Here is a 25,036-nt window from a genome sequence, read left to right as displayed (position 1 = left end):
TCCTGGTCATGTTGTAATTTATTCGTAAAAGTATAGAGAGTGGAAATTAAAATGCCCTGTGGTGCCTCTCCTGCTCCAAGTCGGCCCGTTTGACGTCCTACCCCCTTTAAGATTGTTCCGATGAACTTCAGTCTGGCGACTACTTTTCCTACTATCTGTTTTATGTGGTCATTCCACTTAAGGTCGCTCTGGATAGTTACTCCTGCTGTTTCCAGCAATTTGTCATCAATAGTGTAGTTGTACAGTAACTGATTTCTTTTCCTATGTATGCACAATATGTTGCAATTATTTACATTTAGGATCAACTGGCAGAGACTTCACCATTCGTTAACCTTCTGTAGGTCATTCTGCAAGTCGATACTATCTTCCGGCGTTGCTACCTTCTCATAGACAACCGCATCATCTGTGAACAGTCTTAAAGACCTTCCGAGGCTTTCTGTTAGATCATTTATATACGTCGTAAGCATACTGAGTATCGTTGTCTACAGCTCTATGAATCTCATGGAATGACAGAGGCAGATGAGTTTCGCAAAATCTCTGTCTATAGAACCCATGTTGATTTTTATGGCGGAGGTTTTCGTTCCACAAAAAGTCGTAATTCTTGAGCTCAAAACATGTTCCATAATTCCACATTAGAATAAACTTTATTAGTTACAGGCATATATACAGGGTGTTACAAAAAGGTACGGCCAAACTTTCAGGAAACATTCCTGACACACAAAGAAAGAAAATATGTTATGTGGACATGTGTCCGGAAACGCTTGGTAGATTTCCGGAGGTATGTGGCACCAGACAGCTACACACAAGTACGGGTCCATGATTTGTAGGTCGGAACTGACACCCGATAGCGTCCCAGATGTTGGTTGAGATCAGGCGAATTTGGTGGCCAAGACATCAATGTCAGTTCACTATCACGCTCGCAAAACCATTAACGTTAACACTAACTGCGTATGCATACAGTATCTTGTAAACTGACTCGTTCGACATCATTTCGATAAAATAACCGCTCAAATAATCTATGGAACTTGTAACTAACTAGCGTGTAATTTACTCTAGGACATTGACGTAATGTTTAGTGATCAGGTAATGTACGGCACCACCTATCCTCCCTTACTGGCTAAATACTGACGATGAAACTTCATCTCGCCATCAGGAGTCAAACTGGCTGTCTCTGGCTGAATACAAACATAGGCTAACTATCTGGGATATGGAAGACGGTAACGTAAATGGTTTGTCCGTCTTTCTTTTGTCAAATGTTGTATTATACCAACGTAAATTACAGAAACTGGATTTTTAGCTTATTCTTATTTCAGAGAGTTCTAAGTGGAGACGGCAGCGTTAGATTGCTAGCCTAAAATCTGCTTTTCAGAAGAGCCAGTAGTGCTTGTTGTGTCTCTTGAACAAATATTAACAAGGGATTTCTCATGTGTGTTTCATTTCCTGACTGCTCACAATCTATTTTACATCTACCACTGGGGATAGAAACATGACACTCTGAAGTGCAGTGGCACAATACGAGAATTCTGCACTAAGTTCGGAGAGACAATTAACACCACGCAGAAAAACGGATTGTCGCGTTATAAATAATGAACGTAAGAGAGCAGAACAGGGCATACTACGAATCCATGTTCAGTACAGTTATTGTGTGTGTGTGTGTGTGTGTGTGTGTGTGTGTGTGTGTGCGTGTTTGTGTGTGTGTTTGTATGTTCGTGTGTTTGTCTTCTTGTTACACTGTGAAATGTTGCGAGCAATGTCCTACGGCTACGTATCGCAGTGGCGACAGAGCTACAGAGGCACTGTAATAACGTGTTCGTTTTTCATTGCCCTTACCTGAGCATAAACCTCCCGTGTACCTCTATTGCTAGTTGTGTGACACCATGTATTTCACTCGCACAACATACCAAGCCTGAACTAGTTACGACTGGACAGCCGTAGCGAGATGCTTACGAGTGTGCAGAGCTGTTATAACGACAGTAAATCAACCCTCCGGTGCTATTGAAACGTCACAGGTTTACGCTTCATTTAACTGACTGATTAATTTCTACATGTTTAATAATTCATTTTACGCCGAGAGCGTCCTTTCAATGTTTCGTCTAGCTAATTAATCTCTGGATTCAAGAATGCTTCCGTGTATATTTTTTCTTCTGTTGGTGCCACACCTCCTTTCTCATTCTTTGATCCCATGATGTATGTGGATGGATCAACGTAATTATGTATGGAATATATAATAATCTGGGTTAGTCAAAAATGGTAGCAGTAGGGTAGTTTAGCACCAACATAACAACGAGAGCAGATTCGGCTGAGAGTTCGTGATTCCAAAGATAGTGGGGATGAGCAGGGCGGAGTTTGTGAGGTTGGTTCTCACTGAGGTCCTACCCTCACCACCAGTTTTTTTGAACGGTTGGCGGTTGGTCCTGGAACGCGCCATGTTAGGACACTCTGGGGCCGGCGATTGAACGAGACGGACGCAGGGGTGCGGCGCTCGTCATTGATGGTGAGAAAAGTTATTCATAATATAGGTTTTTTGGGGTAACATTGATTATGAAGCATGTCCGGGTGTGATTTAATACCGGGAGACGTTCAGCGATATTTTATTTGTAGAAATTTTTCAACTAGCGGACTTACGCGCGAGGTGATTGAGGGCATGAACCAACGGTTCTTGTTCTTAGGTCAATAGCGGATAGGTTAATGTTTCATTTGTTGCATAGTTTCGTTCTGGATACAAGCAGTATAAATTTTTCACGATTCAACGGTTTATTTTACTCGTTTCTTTGTTGTCGAACTTGGCCACGTGTTGCTCGCATTCATAACGGTAGTCACTGGATTTTCCATTCGTTAATCATTGTACGAATAATGTGGAGTCATGAAGCCTGGGCAGGTTTGCTCACGTTGCATTGCGGTTGCATAATAAGCGGTTTCAACATGAATTTATCCGCATGGTAATGCATGTGTAGAAACACAAGTAATGTTTAAGAGAGTGAAACGTAATATTCTTCCCTACTCCGCGCGTTAAATAGGCGTGACAATAACTAAATAGTGTTAAGAGGCCACCATTCAGTAACATTCATTTTTAGCCATTTTAATCATTAGTAGAAGTACCTGGCGACGAAGTGTTGTCTATGTTTCCGGTATGACGAGATGCAAGCGATAGTGAGTGCTTCATGTAGGTTTTGTCACTGAGAGTGGTAGTTTTCTTAAATATAATAGATTTCATGCATGTTTTGTCACAAGGAGTAATAGTTTCCTCAAATGTTTGGTCACAGAGAGTAATAGTTTTCTTAAATATTTTGTCACAGAGAGTAATAGTTTTCTTAAATGTTTTGTCACAGAGAGTAATAGTTTTCTTAAATATTATCGAAATAAATCAGAATGATGAATGAAATTCTCTCTTAGCGTTATTTAGTATCCTTCATCCATACCACTGAGATAATGACTATATTCTATGAATTTTCAATCCAGGCATATCCACAAGATCAAATTATGACAAATGGCTGAAAAATAGTAATGTGAACAATGGCCTTGCATATTCTTGGAAAGTTCGGGTTAGTCAAGTTTATACACTGTTGTTCTTAATTTTAGACACACTTTTGGATTCTTATCAATGACACCACTTCTCAATTTACTCTTCATGAGGTGGAATTATCAACCGCAATGGTCTGGATTTTAACTACAACTCTACTGTTTAGTCGGGAGACAACCACTCGGGAATAATACAGTGTAGAACATGATGCAAAGATATGTCGTGACGATATGCGTTGAGATTTTATCTTTCTGCAAATGTTTTCTCAATGCGTCGTTTCAGAGGTCTCGCTTAAGATAAAGACACATTAACGTCAACGTCGGTCCAAAGATAAAGACACATAAACAGCAATAAAGCATGTAAAAATGTAAGTAAACGAGTCATATCTACAAGTATTTCTATTTGTAAGACACAAAGAAATTACAGCCAATGGCTGCGAGCGGGAATCGATTGAAATCAATGGGCAAAGTTGATAAGTTGTTGCGGGCCGGGATTTGAACCCAGATATCCAGATACTCTGACCAAAATCGATCCGGGCACATTCGGCATTGCATCTGCTTGGACTACTCTAGCATGCCTCACGCTAGACGAAATTTGTGATAACTGTTGTATTGTACCTTTATTCTGTTCTGTATTGTAGTTCTATTATAGCTGGCCGCGGTGGCCGAGCGCTTCTAGGCGCTTCAGTGCCGAACCGCGCGACTGCTACGATCGCAAGTTCGAATCCTGCCTCGGGCATTGATGTGTGTGATGTCCTTAGGTTAGTTAGGTCTAAGTAGTTCTAAGTTCTAGGGGACTGATGACCTCAGATGTTAAGTCCCATAGTGCTCAGAGCCATTTGAACCATTTGAAGTTCTATTATTCTGATACTTCGTTCTGCTCTCCCGTTGATTTCTTTATGGTGTTAAATAGTTCTCTTTGTTGCGATGAGCATTTTACGTGCCACCTATTATCTGCTTCCTTGATGCAGTGGTAACGCCTGTTCCTGTCAGACCACAAGAGTTAAGCGCTGTCGGACTGGGCTAGTACACTACTGGCAATTAAAATTGCTAAACCAAGAAGAAATGCAGACGATAAACGGGTATTCATTGGACAAATATATTATACTAGAACTGAGATGTGATTACATTTTCACGTAGTTTGGGTCCATAGATCCTGAGGAATCAGTACCCAGAACAACCACCTCTGGCCGTAATAACGACCTTGATACGCCTGGGCATTGTCAAACAGAGCTTGGATGGCGTGTAAGGTACAGCTGCCTATGCAGCTTCAACGCAATACCACAGTTCATCAAGAGTAGTGACTGGCGTATTGTGACGAGCCAGTTGCTCGGTCACCATTGACCAGACGTTTTCAATTGGTGAGAGATCTGGAGAATGTGCTGGCCTGGGCAGTAGTCGAACATTTTCTGTATCCAGAAAGGCCCGTACAGGAACTGCAACATGCGGTCGTGCATTATCCTGCTGCAATGTAGGGTTTCGCAGGGACCGAATGAAGGGTAGAGCCACGAGTCGTAACACATGTGATATGTAACGTCCACTGTTCAAAGTGCCGTCCATGCGAACAACAGGTGACCGAGATGTGTAACCAATGGCTCCCCATACCGCCACGCCGGGTGATACGCCATATGGCGTTGACAAATACACGGTTCCAATGTGCGTTCACCGCGATGTCGCCAAACACGGATGCGACCATCATGATGCTGTAAACAGAACCTGGATTCATCCGAAAAAATGACGTTTTGCAATTCGTGCTCCAAGGTTCGTCGTTGAGTACACCATCACAGGCGCTCCTGTCTGTGATGCAGCGTCAAGGGTAACCGCAGCCACGGTCTCCGAGCTGATAGTCCATGCTGCTGCAAACGTCGTCGAACTGTTCGTTATTGTCTTGTAAACATCCCGATCTGTTGACTCAGGGATCGAGACGTGACTGTACGATCCGTTACAGCCATGCCGATAAGATGCCTGTCGTCTCGACTGCTAGTGATACGAGGCCGTTGGGATCCAGCACGGCGTTCCGTATTACCCTCCTGAACCCACAGATTCCATATTCTGCTAACAGTCATTGGATCTCGACCAACGGGAGCAGCAATGTCGCGATACGATAAATCGCAATCGCTATAGGCTACAATCCGACCTTTATCAAAGTCGTAAACGTGACGGTACGCATTTCTCCTCCTTACACGAGGCATCACAACAACGTTTCACCAGGCAACGCCGGTCAACTGCTGTTTGTGTATGAGAAATCGGTTGGAAACTTCCCTCATGTCAGCACGTTGTAGGTGTCGCCACCGGCTCCAACCTTGTGTAAATGCCCTGTAAAGCTTATCATTTGCATATCACAGCATCTTCTTCCTGTCGGTTAAATTTCACGTCTGCAGCACGTCATCTTCGTGCTGTAGCAATTTTAATGGCCAGTAGTGTACTTGGATGGGTGAACATCCAGTCTGACGAGCGCTCAGACCCTATGAGACAAATTGAGGAACTGCTTAATTGAGAAGTAGCGTCTCCGGTCTTGTAAACTGATGTACGGCTGGAAAGCGGTTTGCTGATCATATGCCCCAACCTATCCACATCCAGTGCCACCTGTGGGCTGAGGACGACCTAGCGGCCGATCGGTCCCGTTGGGTCTTCATGGTCTCTTAGGGCGGAGTTAAGTTTTTAGATCTTATGTTTTCTTGCTATGGGCAGTTTCCAGGAGCGCACTCAGTAGACGTTATCCTGGAGGCGCCTCAGTTCCAGCCGCTGCTCGCTCGCGTCAGCAGCCGCCGACAGCGCCGGCTGGAGCTCCGGCAGAGCTCGCGGCGGTGACCTTTGCCCCTGTCCCTGCCCCGGGGGCTGCCGTATTGATTGGAGGCTGCCCCGGGCCCCGAAAGCTGCTCCCGCCTCCTCTGCCGCCCCTTCCCAGCCACACCTGCTGCTTCTCCTCATCGTCCCATCTCACGTCGGCCTCCCAATGATCTGCTCTGCTCTGTAGAAGCTCAAACTACTACGTTAGTGCATAAATTCGTAGCGTTTTTGTCTTGCATGCTGGTATTCCGGTTACTATGGGTTTATTTATCGACTGTCGTACTTTATTTGCAGTTCACTGTTGATATCTGTGTTCACGATTTGCCATTTGGAGATAGTGAGTGGAGCTGTGGACGCTAGAAAATGGTGTGCCAAGTGGAGGAATCGGAGCGTTTCTGACGTATTCTTCTGTTTGAGTTCCGCGCTGCTTCCCCATTCGGAGGTTCGAGTCCTCCCTTGGGCATGGATGTGTGTGTTGTCCTTAGCGTAAGTTACTTTAAGTTAGATTAAGTAGTGCGGAAGCTTAGGGATCGATGACCTCCACATTTTGGTCCCATAAGACCTTACCACAAATTTCCAGTTTTTCTGTTTGAGTTCAGTACAGGGATAACAACAGCGGAGGCTACCGGAAACATTTACGCGATGTATGGGGATAATGCCATTGGACACAGCACGGCAAGATAAAAGTTTTCACGTCTTAAGAACGATCGTTTTGTAATTTGTGACTGTCCATATTCGGGGAAACCTTCGGATTTTGATGAAGATCGTTTAAACGCATTAATTCACAACGACCCACGTCAGTGTACTCGAGAAATGGCGGATGTGATGAACTGTGATCATTCCGCCATCGTGCAACGTTTGCACGATGTGAGGAAGGTTCAAAAATCGGGAGTATGGTACCGCATACTCTAAGCCAAAATCACAAAAATCGGCGGGTGGCCATATGTGTGGTCATATGTGCATCTCTGCTTGCCCGTTATCAATTAGCTCGTGAACAAGACCGACCATTCCTACCCTATATCGTTATTCGTATCGACAAAAGGTGTATTTGCGCTAAAACAGGGAAAAGAAAGAGATGGTTGAGCCCAAACAAAGCACCAACTCCCGTGGAACGGCGATGGTGTGGTTTACTGTGAACTGCTTCCCCGAGGTGTAATCGTCACTGCCGACATTTATTGTCAACAACTGAGGCGTCTTACACACGCCATCCAAGAACGACGACCAGGAAGACAGCGTGAAGTGATTCTACTCTACGATAACACCCACCTGCATTCTGCTAGACAGACAAAACACGCTTTACAGGAGTTGGGTTGAAGAAATCATTCTCCCCCCGCCTCCCTCCTATTCACTTGATCTTGCGGTCTCAAATTTTCACCTTTTCCGCTCTCTATCAAACAACCATCAAGGAACTTCCTATTCAGATGAGAATTCGCTCCGCACATGGGTCACCGAGCGAAGTGGCGCAGTGGTTAGCACACTGGACTCGCATTCGGGAGGACAACGGTTCAACCCCACGTCCGACCATCCTCCGACCATCCTGATTTAGGTTTTCCGCGATTTCCCTAAATCGCTCCAGTCAAATGCCGGAATGGTTCCTTTGAAAGGGCACGGCTGACTTCCTTCCCCGCCCTTCCCTAATCCGATGAGACCGATGACCTCGCTGTTTGGTCTCTTCCCCTAAACAACCCAACCCCATGGTCGAAGAGTTCGTCGCCTCAAATCCACGTGATTTCTACAGTCGCTGAATTGAGAAGTTACCCCAGTGTTGGCACACTGTTTTAAATAATAAAGAAGAATTTATTACTGATGAATAAATTCTCAGTTATGTACATCTCCTGTGTTTATTAAACTTATGAAAAAACGGTAGAACTTGTGTACCAACCGAATACTCTAGTTTAGTCGTTGCAATATTTATGCGGTACCTAAGATCACCGGACAAAAATACACTCAGAAAAAGCAGTACCCTCAAGGGCTCACTGCCAAAATGAGGGGTTTCTGTGTAGTGATTCATTTTTCAGTCATCGGTGATCAGATGGAGCTCAGGAGGCGTGTCTGTGCACCCTCTGTTCTCACTCTGCAGGCAGTAGCTGTGCTGCGTGTAGAGGTGAACAGTGTTTGCAACATTCATTCTAGAGTACAACCAACGCCCCACCGACGAGTGTACTCCTGCTGAACAGCTTCAGCCATTTGAATAGGGTCGTATTGTGAGCCTGCGGACGTATTGACGCATTGCTGCACATGTTGAGCACACAATGTATCGGTGTTCTGTCGCTGATTTCAGCATTCAACCGTGGAACATTGTACAAAACAGCGCGTTACAAACCCTCCCCCCCCCCCCCCCTCATCCCCATCCCTCAAGAAGGCCACGTGCAGTGATGAGTGTGAGGGCAGCCGCCCGAGGCTGGAAACAAAGGTTGAGTCGAAAAGTCGTTAATGACTGATTCGGGAGCTTCTGACCAGGGTCAAACACCTGGTCTATCCATAATTTGCATATCAATTTTATTTATATCTAAAGATACACAAGTGAATTGAACCATTTTAATAGTTACAAAAACGAAAGAAATCTTGTAGTAATAATTCCCTACATACAGATACTTAGATACAAATTTCGGTTGCCATTGAGAGGAATTTACAAACTGTTCAATATGGCGGCGGCCATTAAAAAGATTGAAGTTTAAATGAAGCATATTCTTGGGCTTGAGGCATGCACCGACATAAAAATGCCCGCCATCCCAACGGCAGACGTTGCGCAAGGTTAGGAAACAACTGGTGCAACAAGGAAGCGGCGAGTTCTATGGCCCAGCAGGCGACAGCTAACGGCTTGACCACCCAGAAAGTTGGCACCGGAACTGTTTTTTTTACAGCCGTAAGCACACAAGTGTGAGGTACCGACCAACTAACAAAACCCCTGAGCATCGCCGCTCCGGCCCAGATTCTGCAATGTCTTCTTGGAAGAGCCCCAGCTACCGCCTCTTGTCTAGAGGTACGCTCCGCCACGCTAAGGGAAAGTTTAACAGTCGTTACTTCGGGCACAGTCTACTAACGAAGCTCGAAACAGATCGCTGTCTCGTAGTTCGGCAGCTGCAAGTATTTCGCCATACTACGGGAGAGCAGCAGCGTCACGCATGCGGTCAGGTTCACCGAACTCTGCCAATCCCCTTTTGTTGGCGAAACCTAGTTCTCGTGGTCCTGTATTCTCTCTCCGAAGTGTTCTGAGTCAAACTTGTATAGGAAATGGTATTTCTATATGATGTTCTGTGAATATGCCTGTGTCAGTGGAGGTTGCCCTCAGTTGAGAGTCCGTTGTTCTGTGCTAATTTGAGAATATACCTCTTTGAAAATTTAATAGTCATGGGTGACTGGAATTCGAGTGTAGGAAAAGGGAGAGAAGGAAACATAGTAGCTTAAAATGGATTGGGAGTAAGAAATGAAATAGGAAGCCGTCTGTTAGAATTTTGCACAGAGCATAACTTAATCATAGTTAACACTTGGTTCAAGAATCATAAAAGAATGTTGTATACATGGAAGAATCCCGGAGATACTAAAAGGTATCAGGTAGATTATATAATGGTAAGACAGAGATTTAGGAACCAGGTTTTAAACTGTAAGACATTTCCAGGGGCAGATGTGGACTCTGACCACAATCTATTGGTTATGAACTGCAGATTAAAATTGAAGAAACTGAAAAAAGGTGGGAATTTAAGGAGTTGGGATCTGGATAAACTGACTAAACCAGAGGTTGTACAGAGTTTCAGGGAGAGCATAAGGGAACAATTGACAGCAGTGGGGGAAAGAAGTACAGTAGAAGAATGGGTAGCTCTGAGGGATGAAGTAGTGAAGGCAGCAGAGGATCAAATAGGTAAAAAGACGAGGGCTAGTAGAAATCCTTGGGTAAAAGAAGAAATATTGAATTTAATTGATGAAAGGAGGAAACATAAAAACGCAGTAAATGAAGCAGGCAAAAAGGAATACAAACGTCTCAAAAACGAGATCGACAAGAAGTGCAAAATGGCTAAGCAGGGATGGCTAGAGGACAAATGTAAGGATGTAGAGGCTTTTCTCACTAAGGGTAAGATAGATACTGCCTACAGGTAAAATTAAAGAGACCTTTGGAGAAAAGAGAACCACTTGTACGTATGTCAAGAGCTCAGATGGAAACCCAGTCCTAACCAAAGAAGGGAAAGCAGAAAGGTGGAAGGAGTATATAGAGGGTCTATACAAGGGCGATGTGCTTGAGGACAATATTATAGAAATGGAAGAGAATGTAGATGAAGATGAAATGGGAGATACGATACTGGGTGAAGAGTTTGACAGAGCACTGAAAGACCTGAGCCGAAACAAGGCCCCGGGAGTAGACAATATTCCATTAGAACTACTGACGGCCTTGGGAGAGCCAGTCCTGACAAAACTTTACCATCTGGTGAGGAAGACGTATGAGACAGGCGAAGTACCCTCAGACTTCAAGAAGAATATAATAATTCCAATCCCAAAGAAAGCAGGTGTTGACAGATGTGAAAATTACCGAACTATCAGTTTAATAAGTCACAGCTGCAAAATACTAACGCGAATTCTTTACAGACGAATGGAAAAACTGGTAGAAGCCGACCTCGGGGAAGATCAGTTTGGATTCCGTAGAAATATTGGAACACGTGAGGCAATACTGACCTTACCTCTTATCTTAGAAAATAGATTAAGGAAAGGCAAATCTACGTTTCTAGCATTTGTAGACTTAGAGATAGCTTGTACAGAAACCAGATGGCAGTTATAAGAGTCGAGGGGCATGAAAGGGAAGCAGTGGTTGGGAAGGGAGTGAGACAGGGTTGTAGCCTCTCCCAAATGTTATTCAATCCGTATACTAAGCAAGCAGTAAAGGAAACAAAAGAAAAGTTCGGAGTAGGTATTAAAATCCATGGAGAAGAAATAAAAACTTTGAGGTTCGCCGATGACATTGTAATTCTGTCAGAGACAGCAAAGGACTTGGAAGAGCAATTGAACGGAATGGATGGTGTCTTGAAAGGAGGATATAAGATGAACATCAACAAAAGTAAAACGAGGATAATGGAATGTAGTCGAATTAAGTCGGCTGATGCTGAGGGAATTAGATTAGGAAATGAGACACTTAAAGTAGTAAAGGAGTTTTGCTATTTGGGGAGCAAAATAACTGATGATGGTCGAAGTAGAGAAGATATAAAATGTAGACTGGCAATGGCAAGGAAAGCGTTTCTGAAGAAGAGAAATTTGTTAACATCGAGTATAGATTTAAGTGTCAGGAAGTCGTTTCTGAAAGTATTTGTATGGAGTGTAGCCATGTATGGAAGTGAAACATGGACAATAAATAGTTTGGACAGGAAGAGAATATAAGCTTTCGAAATGTGGTGCTACAGAAGAATGCTGAAGATTAGATGGGTAGATCACGTAACTAATGAGGAGGTACTGAATAGAATTGGGAAGAAGAGCAGTTTGTGGCACAACTTGACGAGAAGAAGGGACCGGTTGGTAGGACATGTTCTGAGGCATCAAGGGATCACAAATTTAACATTGGAGAGCAGCGTGGAGGGTAAAAATCGTAGAGGGAGACCAAGAGATGAATAGTGTAAGCAGATTCAGAAGGATGTAGGTTGCAGTAGGTACTGGGAGATGAAGAAACTTGCACAGGATAGGGTAGCATGGAGAGCTGCATCAAACCAGTCTCAGGACTGAAGACCACAACAACAACAACACCTCTTTGCGTTAGTGTTGTGATTGCTACCACCTCTGCGACAGTATCCGTTCAAATTAGTGGCTTCCAGCTAGTAGGATCGTAGTCCATGCCTTCCAACGGTCTGATACTGGGTAGAATAATTACAGGAGACCCCGATGGCATATCAGTGGTTATCTCGTCCGCTTTTCTTTCACGCCGTCTGGGATACGAAAACTGTGGCTATCAGTTTAGGTGAGGTAGGGCCATTCTGGACGTCCGCATAGTACCGACGCACGTCAATCTTGACGCCTTCTGCGAGAAGCGGTGGCCGAACGAAATCATCTAGGATCGAAATCCGGTCACCTACTGTGTCGTCAGGGAGCATCAGGAAACGTCTGCTTGCAGCAGGATTAAGATCACTTGTGCCTCTGGCCAGACTATCACTCACACCAGAACACCGTCAAACGTGACTGCTGAAGATTAGTTCCGACGATAAATCGATTAAGAATGGCAAAATCGGGTGCCGCTATTTTTATTTTATATTAAATTTTTTCCACAATTTTTGGTAGATATTTAAAGTTGTCCTTTTGACGTTGTAGTAGAATATAATTTTACTTTCACTGTGCGAAGGAGTCTCACAACTTTTTGAGCTGTCATCATGTCCAAACATTCCCTCTTGACTTTGTGAAGCAAGTACGAGGGTGAGTCAAATGAAAACCTTAAATTTGTAATAACAAATCGAAATTTCGCGCCTTTGTCCTGTAAGTTAGTAAGAGTGCTACAAACACCGTGCAGAATGGCCTGAAGGTGGCAGCATAGTGCAGATGCACACATACCGTCGCAGTATGAGTATAAAGTTGGCTGCTCCACTTGCGACTTGCACCAGGGAAGAACAGCGTTCTATTATTCGGTTTTTGCGTAGTGAAGGTGTGATACCTATTGAAATTCATCGACGAATGAAGGTTCAGTACGGTGATGCGTGTTTGTCACAGCACCAAGTCTACGAATGGAGTAGGAAGTTCGCAAATGGTGTGACTACAGTGGAAGTTGCTCTTCGTCCAGGTCAGGGACAACGAGTTGTGACTCTACAGAACATTGCAGCAGTTGAAGTCATAGAGAAGGAAAACCGCCGAGTGACGCTGAATGACACTGTAACATGTTTACAGATTAGTCATGGGTCAGCACACTACATTGTGCATTATGTGCTCCAGTTTCACAAAGTGTCTGCAAGATGGGTGCCACGGCAGATGAGTTCTGAAATGAGAGAACGACGTGTTGATGCTTGTGAAGAACTTCTTCGGCGCTTTGAACGAGAAGGTGATGGCTTCCTTGCAAGAATCATTACTGGCGGCGATACCTGGGTTCACTTCCACCAACCGGAAACGAAGAGAGCGAGCAACCCAGACCTTACCCCAAGTGATTTTCATATGTTTGGACCACTCAAAGACACAATGGGAGGAAAGAAGTTCCGTTATGATGAAGAGGTACGCCACGCGGTGCATGAGTGGATACGCCAACTACAAAAAGAATTTTTTTCTAAGGGAATTTATGCACTTTGTAAGAGCTGGAGGACTTGCATTGATGCATTGAGCATGGAGGAGATTATGTTGAAAAGTAATATAGCTTTGTATCCATTCTGCACTATAAATAATATTTTAAAAAATATTTAAGATTCTCATTTGACTCACCCTCGTAAATGTGGCACAAGAGAAGAAGCCCGATTGCACTGAGAGGGAGGGGGGGGGGGGGGGGAAGGGGGGGCAAGGAATAACAATATTTCCGATTTGAAGAAACAGCACACCAGTTGAATTATAAAACAATTTTTAACGCAACTAGTGTGCTGTTTTTTCACATCGACATTTTTTTCATAAACAGTTGCTGAAAATGATGAACAAAGATCTAAATGACAAGACTGGTCTTAGCGGCTGGTGGAGGCGTGTGAGAGGAAATGCTGACGCTATCGGCGCTCGGCGCTACCAACACCAACTGCAACGTTTAGGTCCAGTACCCAATTTTGACACTGCAACAGCTAGGGAGTTGGCGTTGGCAGAAATGAAGAAACAGGGAAGTCGACGCGAAGTGTTTCGGACAAGTCCGATATGCGATAAAACCTAATGACGGACCCATGGGACACCTTTTATTTTGCCACTTACTTAGAGCTACCACTGTTAGCGAAGTGGTTATCGCCAACTGTGAACGTGCATTGTTTTCCATTCAATTCTTGCTCCATTGGGGACAGACAGGCTGCTAGTTTGTTTATGTACAGAATATCTAATAATAAATCAATATTTAAATAAGCAGCTTTAAAACCGGCAGCATACGAGAATTGGAACTTTAATAGTTGGAACTATTTATTTACAGCTGTACAAAATATACAAAATAGATACGTGTTTCAAAGTTTTACTGATCTTCAAAGTAGTCACCAGCATTGTGTATAACCCGTTGTCAGTGACATGGAGGTCGTAGGATACTCTTAAGCAGTGCCAGTTGTGTTGACAGTTCGAGCGGCGCGGTCTATTGCCCAACGAATTTGTAGCACTTCTGAACCAAATGCCATGAAGTGATTCCTTCAGTTTAGAAATCGAGTTGAATTCACAAGGGTTTAAGTCAGGGGAGTGCAGTAGGTGGCATAGCACTTAGCAGCCCAAACAGTCAAACAAATCAGTAACAGCTTGCACTGTACAAGCTTGAGCATTGTCCTGTAAAATGATGGTCAGGTCCTGCAGAAAGTGTGATCACTTCTATCTCTATTCTGTTCATTTTTGGAACACAACCTACGACCAGCTTAGAGACAGCAGTGATGACACTTTCTGCAGGACCTGACCATCATTTTGCGGGACAGTGCTCAAGCACGTATAGTGCAAGCTGTTACTGATTTATTTCACTGATGGGGCTGCTAAGTCCTATACCACCTACTGCAGTCCCCTGACTTAAGCCCTCGTAAGTTCAACTCGATTTCTAAACTGAAGGAAACACTTCACAGCATTCACTTCAGAACTGCTACAAATTCGTCGGGCAACAGACTGCGCCGCTCGAACTGTCAACACAACTGGCACTGCTAAGAGTATCCTACAACTTCCACATCGATGGCAGTGGGTTATACACAGTGCTGGTGACTACTTTGAAGATCAGTAAAACTTTGAAACACGTACCTATTTTGTACTAGCTGTAAATAAATAGTTGGTTCAAATGGCTCTGAGCACTATGGGACTTAACTTCTAAGGTCATCAGTCCCCTAGAACTTAGAACTATGTAAACCTAACTAACGTAAGGACATCACACACATCCATGCCCGAGGCAGGATTCGAACATGCGACCGTACCGGTCGCGTGGTTCCAGAGTGTAGCGCCTAGAACCGCTCGGCCACTCCGGCCCGCAATAAATAGTTGGCACTATTAAAGTTCGAACCCTCGTATTTACAATGTGCAACCGATGTTTTTATAGGCAGGTACGTCGAAATATTTTCTATCGATATATTGATATTTTTTTCGATGTATCGAGCAGCGGCAATGATATCATTTTGCCATCAATTCCAACTCGCGGTCACATTTGATGTTGCTGCAGGGTAAAGGAACCATTGCTCGCTACACTGCACAGCCTGGAATTTTCCATGCTGCTGGCATTTCCTCCCATAGCAACGTGATGTGCTTTTATCTGCAGGACAGTAAATGTCCACTTACAACAGCTGCGACGCAACGCGCTCTTTGTGTTGTACAAAAAAGCCTTGCCCATCAAGATCGTCAGATGTCTCGCCAGTTCAACAAGTGCGAGGCATCAAGAATGGGGTCCCGCAAGGTTCGGTCTTGGGTCCTCTACTGTTCTTAATTTATATTAATGACTTGCCATTCTATATTCACGAAGATGCAAAGCTGGTACTTTCTGCTGATGATACAAGTATAGCTATCACACCCAACAGACAAGAATTAACTGGTGAAATCGTAAATGATGTTTTCAGAAAATCATTAAGTGGTTCTCTGCAAATGGGCTCTCATTAAACTTTGACAAAACACAGTATATACAGTTCCACACAGTAAATGGAATGACCCCATTAATAAATATAGAGTTCGATCAGAAATCTGTAGCTAAGGTAGAATATTCAAAATTTCTAGGTGTATGCATTGATGAGGGGTTGAACTGGAAAAAAACACACTGAGAATCTGCTGAAACGTTTGAGTTCAGCTACTTACGCTGTTAGGGTCATTGCAAATTTTGGCGATATACATCTGAGTAAATTAGCTTACCACGCCTATTTTCATTATCTTCTTTCGTATGGCATCATATTCTGGGGTAACTCATCATTGAGTAAAAGAGCGTTCATTGCACAAAAGCGTGTAATCAGAATAATTGCTGGAGCTCATCCAAGGTCATCCTGCAGACACTTATTTAAAGAGCTAGAAATCTTCACTGTAGCCTCACAATATATATATTCACTTATGAAATTTGTTATTACCAATCCGAACGAATTCAAAAGTAATAGCAGCGTACATGGCTACAACACTTGGAGAAAGGATGATCACTACTCAAGGTTAAATCTAACTATGGCTCAGAAGGGGGTAAATTATGCTGCCACAAAAGTCTTTGGTCACTTACCTAATAGCATCAAAAGTCTGACAGATAGCGATATAGCATTTAAAAGGAAATTAAAAGAATTTCTTAGTGACAACTCCTTCTACTCATTAGATGAATTTTTGTATATAGTAAGTGGGTAATTTCCCAACCCCACAAAAAAATGAAAATATTGAGTGTCATGTAATATTTTGTCTAATATATTATCTTGTATAGACTCCTTTTATTAACCTGACACGTTCCACATCATTACGGAAGTGTCGTATTCATGATCTATGGAACAAGTACTAATCAAATCTAATCTAAGCGGGAACCTGCTCTTTCTGCAGAGCCTGCGCGAACCATTCCCCAATTGCGACAAAAAGGCAGAAACTGCTGGGGACAATCTTTCGCTGGACGCCATTCGGCACCTTTAAGATCGGACGCATGTGTGAATACACGCCTGAGTTGCCACCAAAGGTGGGTGCACTGTGTAACGATGCGTCTGTTTGGACACGTGTGTTTCACTTGGTTTGAATTTTTTGTCGTACACTTCTACAATGATGAACTGCCTGTCACCTTACTTGTTAGTACAATGACATTGCTCCCGAGGGCGTTGTATTTTTTCCGGCAGTGTGCTTAAAAGAACACCTTGGTCGCTTTGGAACCCTGTGGATGCCTACCAGCTGCTCTTTTGACCACCGCCGACGTAAGTTATGGCAGTGAAGTTATGGGTATGTCCCAGTCGGTTGCTTGCGATTAGAGTAGAACGATGAGTCGAGATGGGGACATGACGGAATGGCAGAGAGAAGGGATCGCGTTCGGACGTGCCAGTGACCACATCGTGAAAGGAGTTGTTCGGTTTCTTGGTATATCAACGCGGACGGACCAAATTGTTTACAAGGAACTGTGTAGCACACGCAGCCATGCGACACGGTGTAAGACCAGTGGTCGTAAACAGCGCACGTCCATCTCAACCTGGTCCATTGGACATTTATAGTCTGGTATCACCAACGGGCTAGCGTTCACAGAAGTACATGAAGCCGCATGTCTTTAGTGCGCCGAACGACACAGAAACTTGACAGGGGTTGACTTGATAGATGTAATCTCGTCCGAAGGGTCACGATTTGGCTCTTTTCAAATACATTGAGGTGACAAAGGTCATGGGAGAGCGATATTCAAGTATGCAAATGGCGATAGTATCGCGTACACAAGCTATAAAAGGGCAGTGCATTGGCGGAGCTGTCATTGGTACTCACGTGATTCATGTGACATTGTTTCCGACGTGATTATGGCTGCACGACGGGAATTGGTCTTCGAACGCGGAATGGTAGTTGGAGCTAGACGCATGGGGCATTCCATTTCGCAAATAGTTAGGGTGTCCAATATTCCGAATCCACACTCTCAAGAGTGTGCCGAGAATACCAAATTTCAGGCATTGCCTCTCACCACGGACAACGCAAGGGCCAACGGCCTTCACTTAACGAGCGACAGCAGCGGCGTTTGCGTAGTGTTGTTAGCGCTAACAGACAACCAACACTGAGTGAAATAACCGCCGAAATCAATGCGAGGCGTACGACAAAAAGAGTCCGTTATGACAATGCGGCGAAATTTGGCGTTAATGGGCTATGGCAGCAGCCGACCGACGCGAGTGCCTTTGCTAACGGCACGACATCGCCTGTAGCGCCTCCCCTGGGCTTATGGCCATATCGGTTGCACCATAGACAACTGGAAATTCGTGGCCTAGTCAGGTGAGCACCGATTTCAGTTGGTAAGACCTGATGGTAGGGTGTGAGTGTGGCACAGACCCCACGAAGCCATGGATCCCAGTTGACAACAAGTCGCTGTGCAAGTCGGTGGTGGCTCCATAATGGTGTGAGCTGTATTTAAACGGAGTAGATTGGGACCTAGTTATGATCGGCTACTTAGAGACCGTTTGCAGCCATTCATGGCCTTCATGTTACCGAACAAGAATGGATTTTTTATGGATGACAACGAAGCATGTCACTGGGCCACACTGTTCGCGATTGGTCTGAAGAACATTCTGAACGGTTCGAGTGAATGATCTGGCCACCTGGATCGGCCGACATAAATCCCATCAAACATATATGGGACATAATCGAGAGGCCATTTCGTGCACGATTGTACGTCGGGAACACTTTCGCAATTATGGACGGTTATAGAGACAGCATGGCTCAATATTTCTGCAACGGACTTCCAACCACTTGTTGAGTCCATGCCACGTCGAGATGCGGCACTACGCCGGGCGAAAGGAGGTCCGACACGATATTAGAAGATTTCTCATGACTTTTGTTACAGCCGGCCGAGGTGACCGAGCGGTTCTAGGCGCTACAGTCTCGAACCGCGTGACCGCTACGGTCGCAGGTTCGAATCCTGCCTCGGGCATGGATGTTTGTGGTGTCCTTAGGTTAGTTAGGTTTAAGTAGTTCTAAGTTCTAGGGGACTGATGACCTCAGAAGTTAAGTCCCACAGCGCTCAGAGCCATTTGAATTTTTGTTACCTCAGTGTAATGCCCAACATCAAGTGTACCGGTAGCCGAATAAAGCGTTTAAACCACAGTGTGTAGAGGACGTTGTTCAGGCCGAAGCGGGTCTGTCACATTTTGGGGGGACTTTGCCGTGCCATTAGTCATTCAGGTAACTGTGAACATGAAGCAAGATGTGTATTTCAACGTTCTTACGGATGAGATATTGCCCTTTCTTTCTCGTCTTCATGGTTAATACGCTGTGTCACTCCCTTCCTCCAAAATGTTCAGGGTTTTCACCCATACGTTCATGTTTTCACGAGCGCTCAAGCATCGCACCGCAGCTCGACTGGCGCACTAAATCCCCCGATCTTAATTCCATACAAAATGTGTAGAACTCCAGAATGGGATTTTCACCCTGCAGCGGAGTGTGCGCTGATATGAAACTCCCTGGCAGATTAAAACTGTGTGCCGGACCGAGACTCGAACTCGGGACCTTTGCAGAAGAGTTTCTGTTAAGTTTGGAAGGTAGGAGACGAGGTACTGGCAGAATTGAAGCTGTGAGGGCGGATCGTGAGTCGTGCTTGGGTAGCTCAGTTGGTGGAGCACTTGACCGCGAAAGACAAAGATGTCGGGTTCGAGTCTCGGTCCGGCACACAGTTTTAATCTGCCAGGAAGGTTCTTAATGTGTAGAACTGTTTGAAACAGCGGGTCAAACATAGTGATCAACATCCCCTCAATTTATTAGCTGTACGGGATTTAATCATCAATGAATGGCTCCAGCTACATGTGGCGTACCTAAAGAATCTTCCGGACTCTGTATGTCGCCGAACTGGGCCCACTGTCAAGGCTAGATATGGTTGTATACGGTATTAGCGTGATGTCTCCTGGGGTGGCGACTAATTTCTGTCTGGTGTGTTTATTAACGTTTGTTATTTCAAGTAACGAAGTACGTTTAAATGGTACAGCAAGAAAGAACGTCAAAGACGAGCGCTTGCGAAGACACTAGCAGATGAGGTATTGATCCTCCGCCTCAAAGATGATCATATGGAGGATTACCGACTGTTGTTCCTATGAGCTTCCGATTACAATCTACATCTACACAATTGCTCTACAATTCACAATAAGTGCCTGGCAGAGGGTTCATCGAACCACCATGAAGATGTTTCTCTGCCGTTCCACTGTCGAATATCACGAGGGAAAAACGAACACTTACATCTTTCTGTACGGGCTCTGATTTCTCTTATTTCATTATGATACTCATACCTCCCTACGTAGGTGGGTGCCAAAAGAATATTTACACACTCTGAGGAGAAATTTGGTGACTGAATTTCATGAGAAGATCCTGCAACGAGAAACAGCTTTGTTTTAATGATTGCCACCCCAATTCACGTATCATGTCCGTGGTTCTCTCTACCCTGTTTCGCGATAGTACAAAAGGAGCTGTCCATCTTCATGCATTTGTCAGTGTTCTGCTAATAAATTCTAATCTTCAGTTTGCTTTATCCACAACATTACCTATGCGATCGTTCCAACTTAAGTTATTCGCAATTGTAATCCTTAAGTATTTAGATGAATTTACATACTTTAGATTTCTTGCTTTTTCGTGTAATCTAAATCTAGCGGATTTCTTTTAGTAATCGTGTGGACGACTTCGCACTTATCTATACTTAGAGTCAATTGCCAATTTTCGTACCATACACCAGATAACTTGTCTAAATCGATTTGCAATTTTTTTTTGATCATCTGATGACTTTACAAGACGGTAAATGACAGCATCATCCGCAAACAATCGAAGAGTGCTACACAGATTACCTCCTAAATTGTTTATGTAGTTAGCAGAGGGCCTATAACACTTCTTGTTCGAATGTCCGCTTCTTTACACACAAAGTCACACCAATACCCAAGAAACAAAATAGGATTAATCCACTAAATTACAGATTCATCTCGCTAACGTCGATTTGCAGAAATCACTTCTGTTTTACTCGATGCAGATGGAGATGAGCGTTTGGCGTCATTTGCCGGGAGGCCCCTTACGGGGCAGGTCCGACCGCCTCGGTACAGGTCTCATTACATTCGCCGTCACATTAGGCGACCTGCGCGCCGGATGGGGATGAAATGATGCTGAAGACAACACAACACCCAGTCCCTGAGCGGAGAAAATCCCCGACCCAGCCGGGAATCGAATCCGGGCCCCTTAGGACGGCAGTCCGTCACGCTGACTATTCAGCTATCGGGGAGGACTGTTTTACTCGATGAGTTTCCGTCAGTTACTGCGAACTCTCGAATCCATTCGCGCAACTGAAATGATAGTCCACAGGCACGCAATTTGATTAGAAGTCACTTGTGACGAACGGAGCCAAAAGCGTTCTGGAAATCTATAAATAGGGAACCATTCTGAGCTACCCTGTCGATAGCATTCATTACTTCGTGAGAATAAAGAGTTAATTGTGTTTCACACGAGCGATATTTTGTAAGTGCGTGTTGGCTATTCGTCAATAAATAGTTTTCTTCGGAATAACTCATAATGTTCGAACACAGTATACGTTCCAAAATCCTAATGAAAATCGACGTTAGCGGAATGATTGTCAACGTCAATGAAATTCGCCAATAGTCGTGTAACTAAAGATGTTATTTTATTATATTTTATTTGGAAGGCTATCAGTTTCAGCATTTTACTACGCTATCTTCAGGCCCAATATGCATCTCCAAATAAACGAAATGTTATGTACAGCCATAAATCTCTGGATGTCGTGAATTCAATAGTTACAGTAGTGCTTCATTCGAAGACATGGTAGCACTCAGTTGCTATCAAAAATGGTTCAAATGGCTCTGAGCACTATGGGACTTATCATCTCTGGTCATCAGTCCCCTAGAACTTAGAACTACGTAAACCTAACTAACCTAAGGACATCACACACATCCATGCCCTAGGCAGGATTCGAACCTGCGACCGTAGCAGTCGCGCGGTTTCGGACTGAGGTGCCTAGAACAGCTCGGCCACCGCGGCCGGCAGTTCCTATCAAGACTTCGAAAGAAGCACTAGTTAAACGATTGAATTCACGACATCCAGAGATTTATGGCTCTATATAAGATTTCCGTTTATTTGGAGAGATGCGTATGGGGCCTGAAGATGGCAAGTGAAATGCTGAAACAGGTAGCCTTCCAAATGAAATAATATAACATCTTAAGTCACAAGGCTGTTGTTGAATTTCATTGACAATGACAACTACTTAACCAGCTGATGTCCGCTGTCCATGATGGACCAACAGAGATTAGCGGTGTGAGTCTGTATTTTAGCGGATTACTCCTATTTTATTGTTGAATGACTTGGTGCGTAAAGAAGTGCACTTTCGAACACGCTGCCTGTACTCTGACTATTGTTTGTTTTTGTATTTCAGAGTAAAGACTCTTTTTTTTGTATGGCGTAGTTTACTTTTGCATTTCCTGTTCCCATCAATTTTAAGTCCAGACAGTTTCGCACATACGGTAGTGGTGCAAAATATTTTTTCTTTAACTTTTTATAGCAATTTATAGGTCCCGGTTGTTAAGGGGGGTAGGACGTGAAACGGGCCGACTTGGAGCAGGAGAGACACCACAGGACATTTTAATTTCCACTGTTTATACTTTTACAAGTAAATTCATAAAACTTTGTTAGCATGACCAGGAAGGATTCAGGATTCACACGCATAGCATAGGAAGTTCAAAAACATAACAAAACAAATTTTTTTACATGTGAAATTTCATCATTTTTTCACTTGGTATTAGCTGCATTTGTTGCTGTAGGTACACTTTTCTTCATAATTAAGAGAGATTCTTCGATGAATTTTGCACAGCATACAAACCATACTTACAGGTGTATGAAACTCTAGAATTTCCCAAATCTGTTAAAAACTGTGGTAAAAATTGAGATAATTAACTATAAAATTCGAGTTTTCTCTAAACACGAAGTTTAAAACGTAACAGCCAATTCATTTTTCCATAGATTAAATAAATTCTAGAGTTTCATACGCCTGTTAAGTATGGTTTGTAAGCTGTGCAAAATTCAGCGAAGAATCTCTCTTACTTATGAAGAAAAGTGTACCTATAGCAACAAATGCAGCCAACAGTAAGTGAAAAGAATCATGAAATTTCACATTTAAAAAATATTATTTATTTCGTGTTTTTGAACTTCCACTGCTATGAGGGTGAATCCTGAATCCTTCCTGGTCATGCTGACAAAGTTTTATGAATTTATTCGTAAAAGTATAGACAGTGCAAATTAAAATGTCCTGTGATGCCTCTCCTTCTCGAAGTTGGCCCGTTTGACGCCCTACCCCCCCTTAATCTGCTGCTAGTGCTTATTGTCAAAAGCTTTCCGGAAATCTATAAATGCGGAATCAACTTGAGATCTCCTGACGATAGCGGCCATTATTTCGTGCGGTAAAGAACGATGTTTTCTGAAACCATGCTGATTACGTATCAATAGATCGTTCCCTTCGAGGTGATTCATAACGTTTGAATACAGTATATGCTCCAAAACCCTACTGCAAACCGACGTCAATTATATAGGTCTGTAGTTCGATGGATTACTCCTACTACCCTTCTTAAACACTGGTGCGACCTGCGCAATTTTCCAATCTGTAGGTACAGATCTATCGGTGAGCGAGCGGTTGTATATGATTGCTAAGTAGGGAGCTACTGTATCAGCGTAATCTGAAAGGAACCTAATCGGTATACAATCTGGACCTGAAGACTTGCCCGTATCAAGCGATTTGAATTGCTTCGCAACCCCTAAGGTATCTACTTCTAAGAAACTCATGCTAGCAGCTGTTCGTGTTTCAAATTCTGGAATATTCCATTCGTCTTCCCTGGTGAAGGAATTTCGGAAAACTGCGTTCAATAACTCCGCTTTAGCGGCACAGTCGTCGGTAACAGTACCATCGGCACTGCGCAGCGAAGATATTGGCTGCGTCTTGCCGCTTGTGTACTTTACATACGACCAGAATTTCTTCGGATTTTCTACCGAATTTCGAGACAATGTTTCGTTGTGGAACCTATTAAAGGCATCTCGCATTGAAGTCCGTGCCAAATTTCGCGCGTCTGTAAATTTTGGCCAATCTTCGGGATTTCGTGTTCTTCTGAACTTCGCATGCTTTTTCCGTTGCCTCTGCAACAGCGTCCGGACCTGTTTTGTGTACCATGGGGGATCAGTCCCATCTCTAACCAATTTATGAGGTATGAATCACTGAATTGCTGTTTGCTACTATATCTTTGAATTTGAGCCACATCTCGTCTACATTTGCATAGTCAGTTCGGAAGGAATTGAAATTGTCTCTTGGGAGATTGTCTCTTAGGCACCTTCAAGTTTGAAGGATGACGATGCTGATATGAGTCTAAATCCAACACCACCATCAGCTCAAGCTTCAGCGATAGAACGTCGGCGCTTATCATTTTTTGCTGGCTGGAAGCGTTATTTTGGTGACCAAACAAACAGTGCGTGCGTGTACTCACGATGTAGAGAAGGGCGGGCTGCCCCTTGACGGTGCAGCAGCAGGCCAGCGAGCCGACGAGCACGATGAGAGCGCCGGCGCCGAGCAGCACGTAGGGCGCGGAGCGCGAGAACTCGGTGGACAGCTCCATGTACTTGTACAGCTCCACCTCCAGCCAGATGCCCGCCGCCAGGATGGCGATCCCCGTCAGCTGCAACACGGCACACTCCCTCAGCACGCCCCTTCACACCACACGCGGCACGCTGCCCTTACAGGCTAACCACAGTACTAGTGATGGGCTAAACTGCGATTTTCCGATATCAGTGATTTCTGTGAATGCTACTTTTGAGTATCTGTGATTCTTAACTGTGATTTGTCGCAGTTAAGAGTCGCAGTTAAGGAACATAGGTCATGTATCCCTCCGCCATTGCTATTTCTGCGATTTCTGCTACTTCCGCGATTTCTGCTACTTCTGCGATTTCTGTGACTTCTGCTACTTCTGCGATTTCTGTGACTTCTGCTACTTCTGCGATTTCTGTGATTCCT

At 44.0% G+C, this 25,036-nt stretch overlaps 1 protein-coding gene across 1 annotated transcript in view; it reads right to left on the bottom strand.

The window, feature by feature from the left end:
• The window catches only part of LOC126162897 (tetraspanin-7-like), a 169,932-nt gene that overhangs the window by 81,306 nt on the left and 63,590 nt on the right, over positions 1 to 25,036 (bottom strand). Inside the window, exon 2 of the mRNA XM_049919705.1 lies at positions 24,513 to 24,701. Within this exon, the coding sequence (XP_049775662.1) occupies positions 24,513 to 24,701 (189 nt within the window). The remainder of the gene's footprint in view (positions 1 to 24,512; positions 24,702 to 25,036) is intronic.

This window comes from Schistocerca cancellata, chromosome 2 (genome assembly GCF_023864275.1).
Source record: "Schistocerca cancellata isolate TAMUIC-IGC-003103 chromosome 2, iqSchCanc2.1, whole genome shotgun sequence".
Taxonomy (NCBI): domain Eukaryota; kingdom Metazoa; phylum Arthropoda; class Insecta; order Orthoptera; family Acrididae; genus Schistocerca; species Schistocerca cancellata.
Note: the sequence above shows the minus strand (reverse complement) of the source record. Positions and strands in the feature narration are given on the sequence as shown.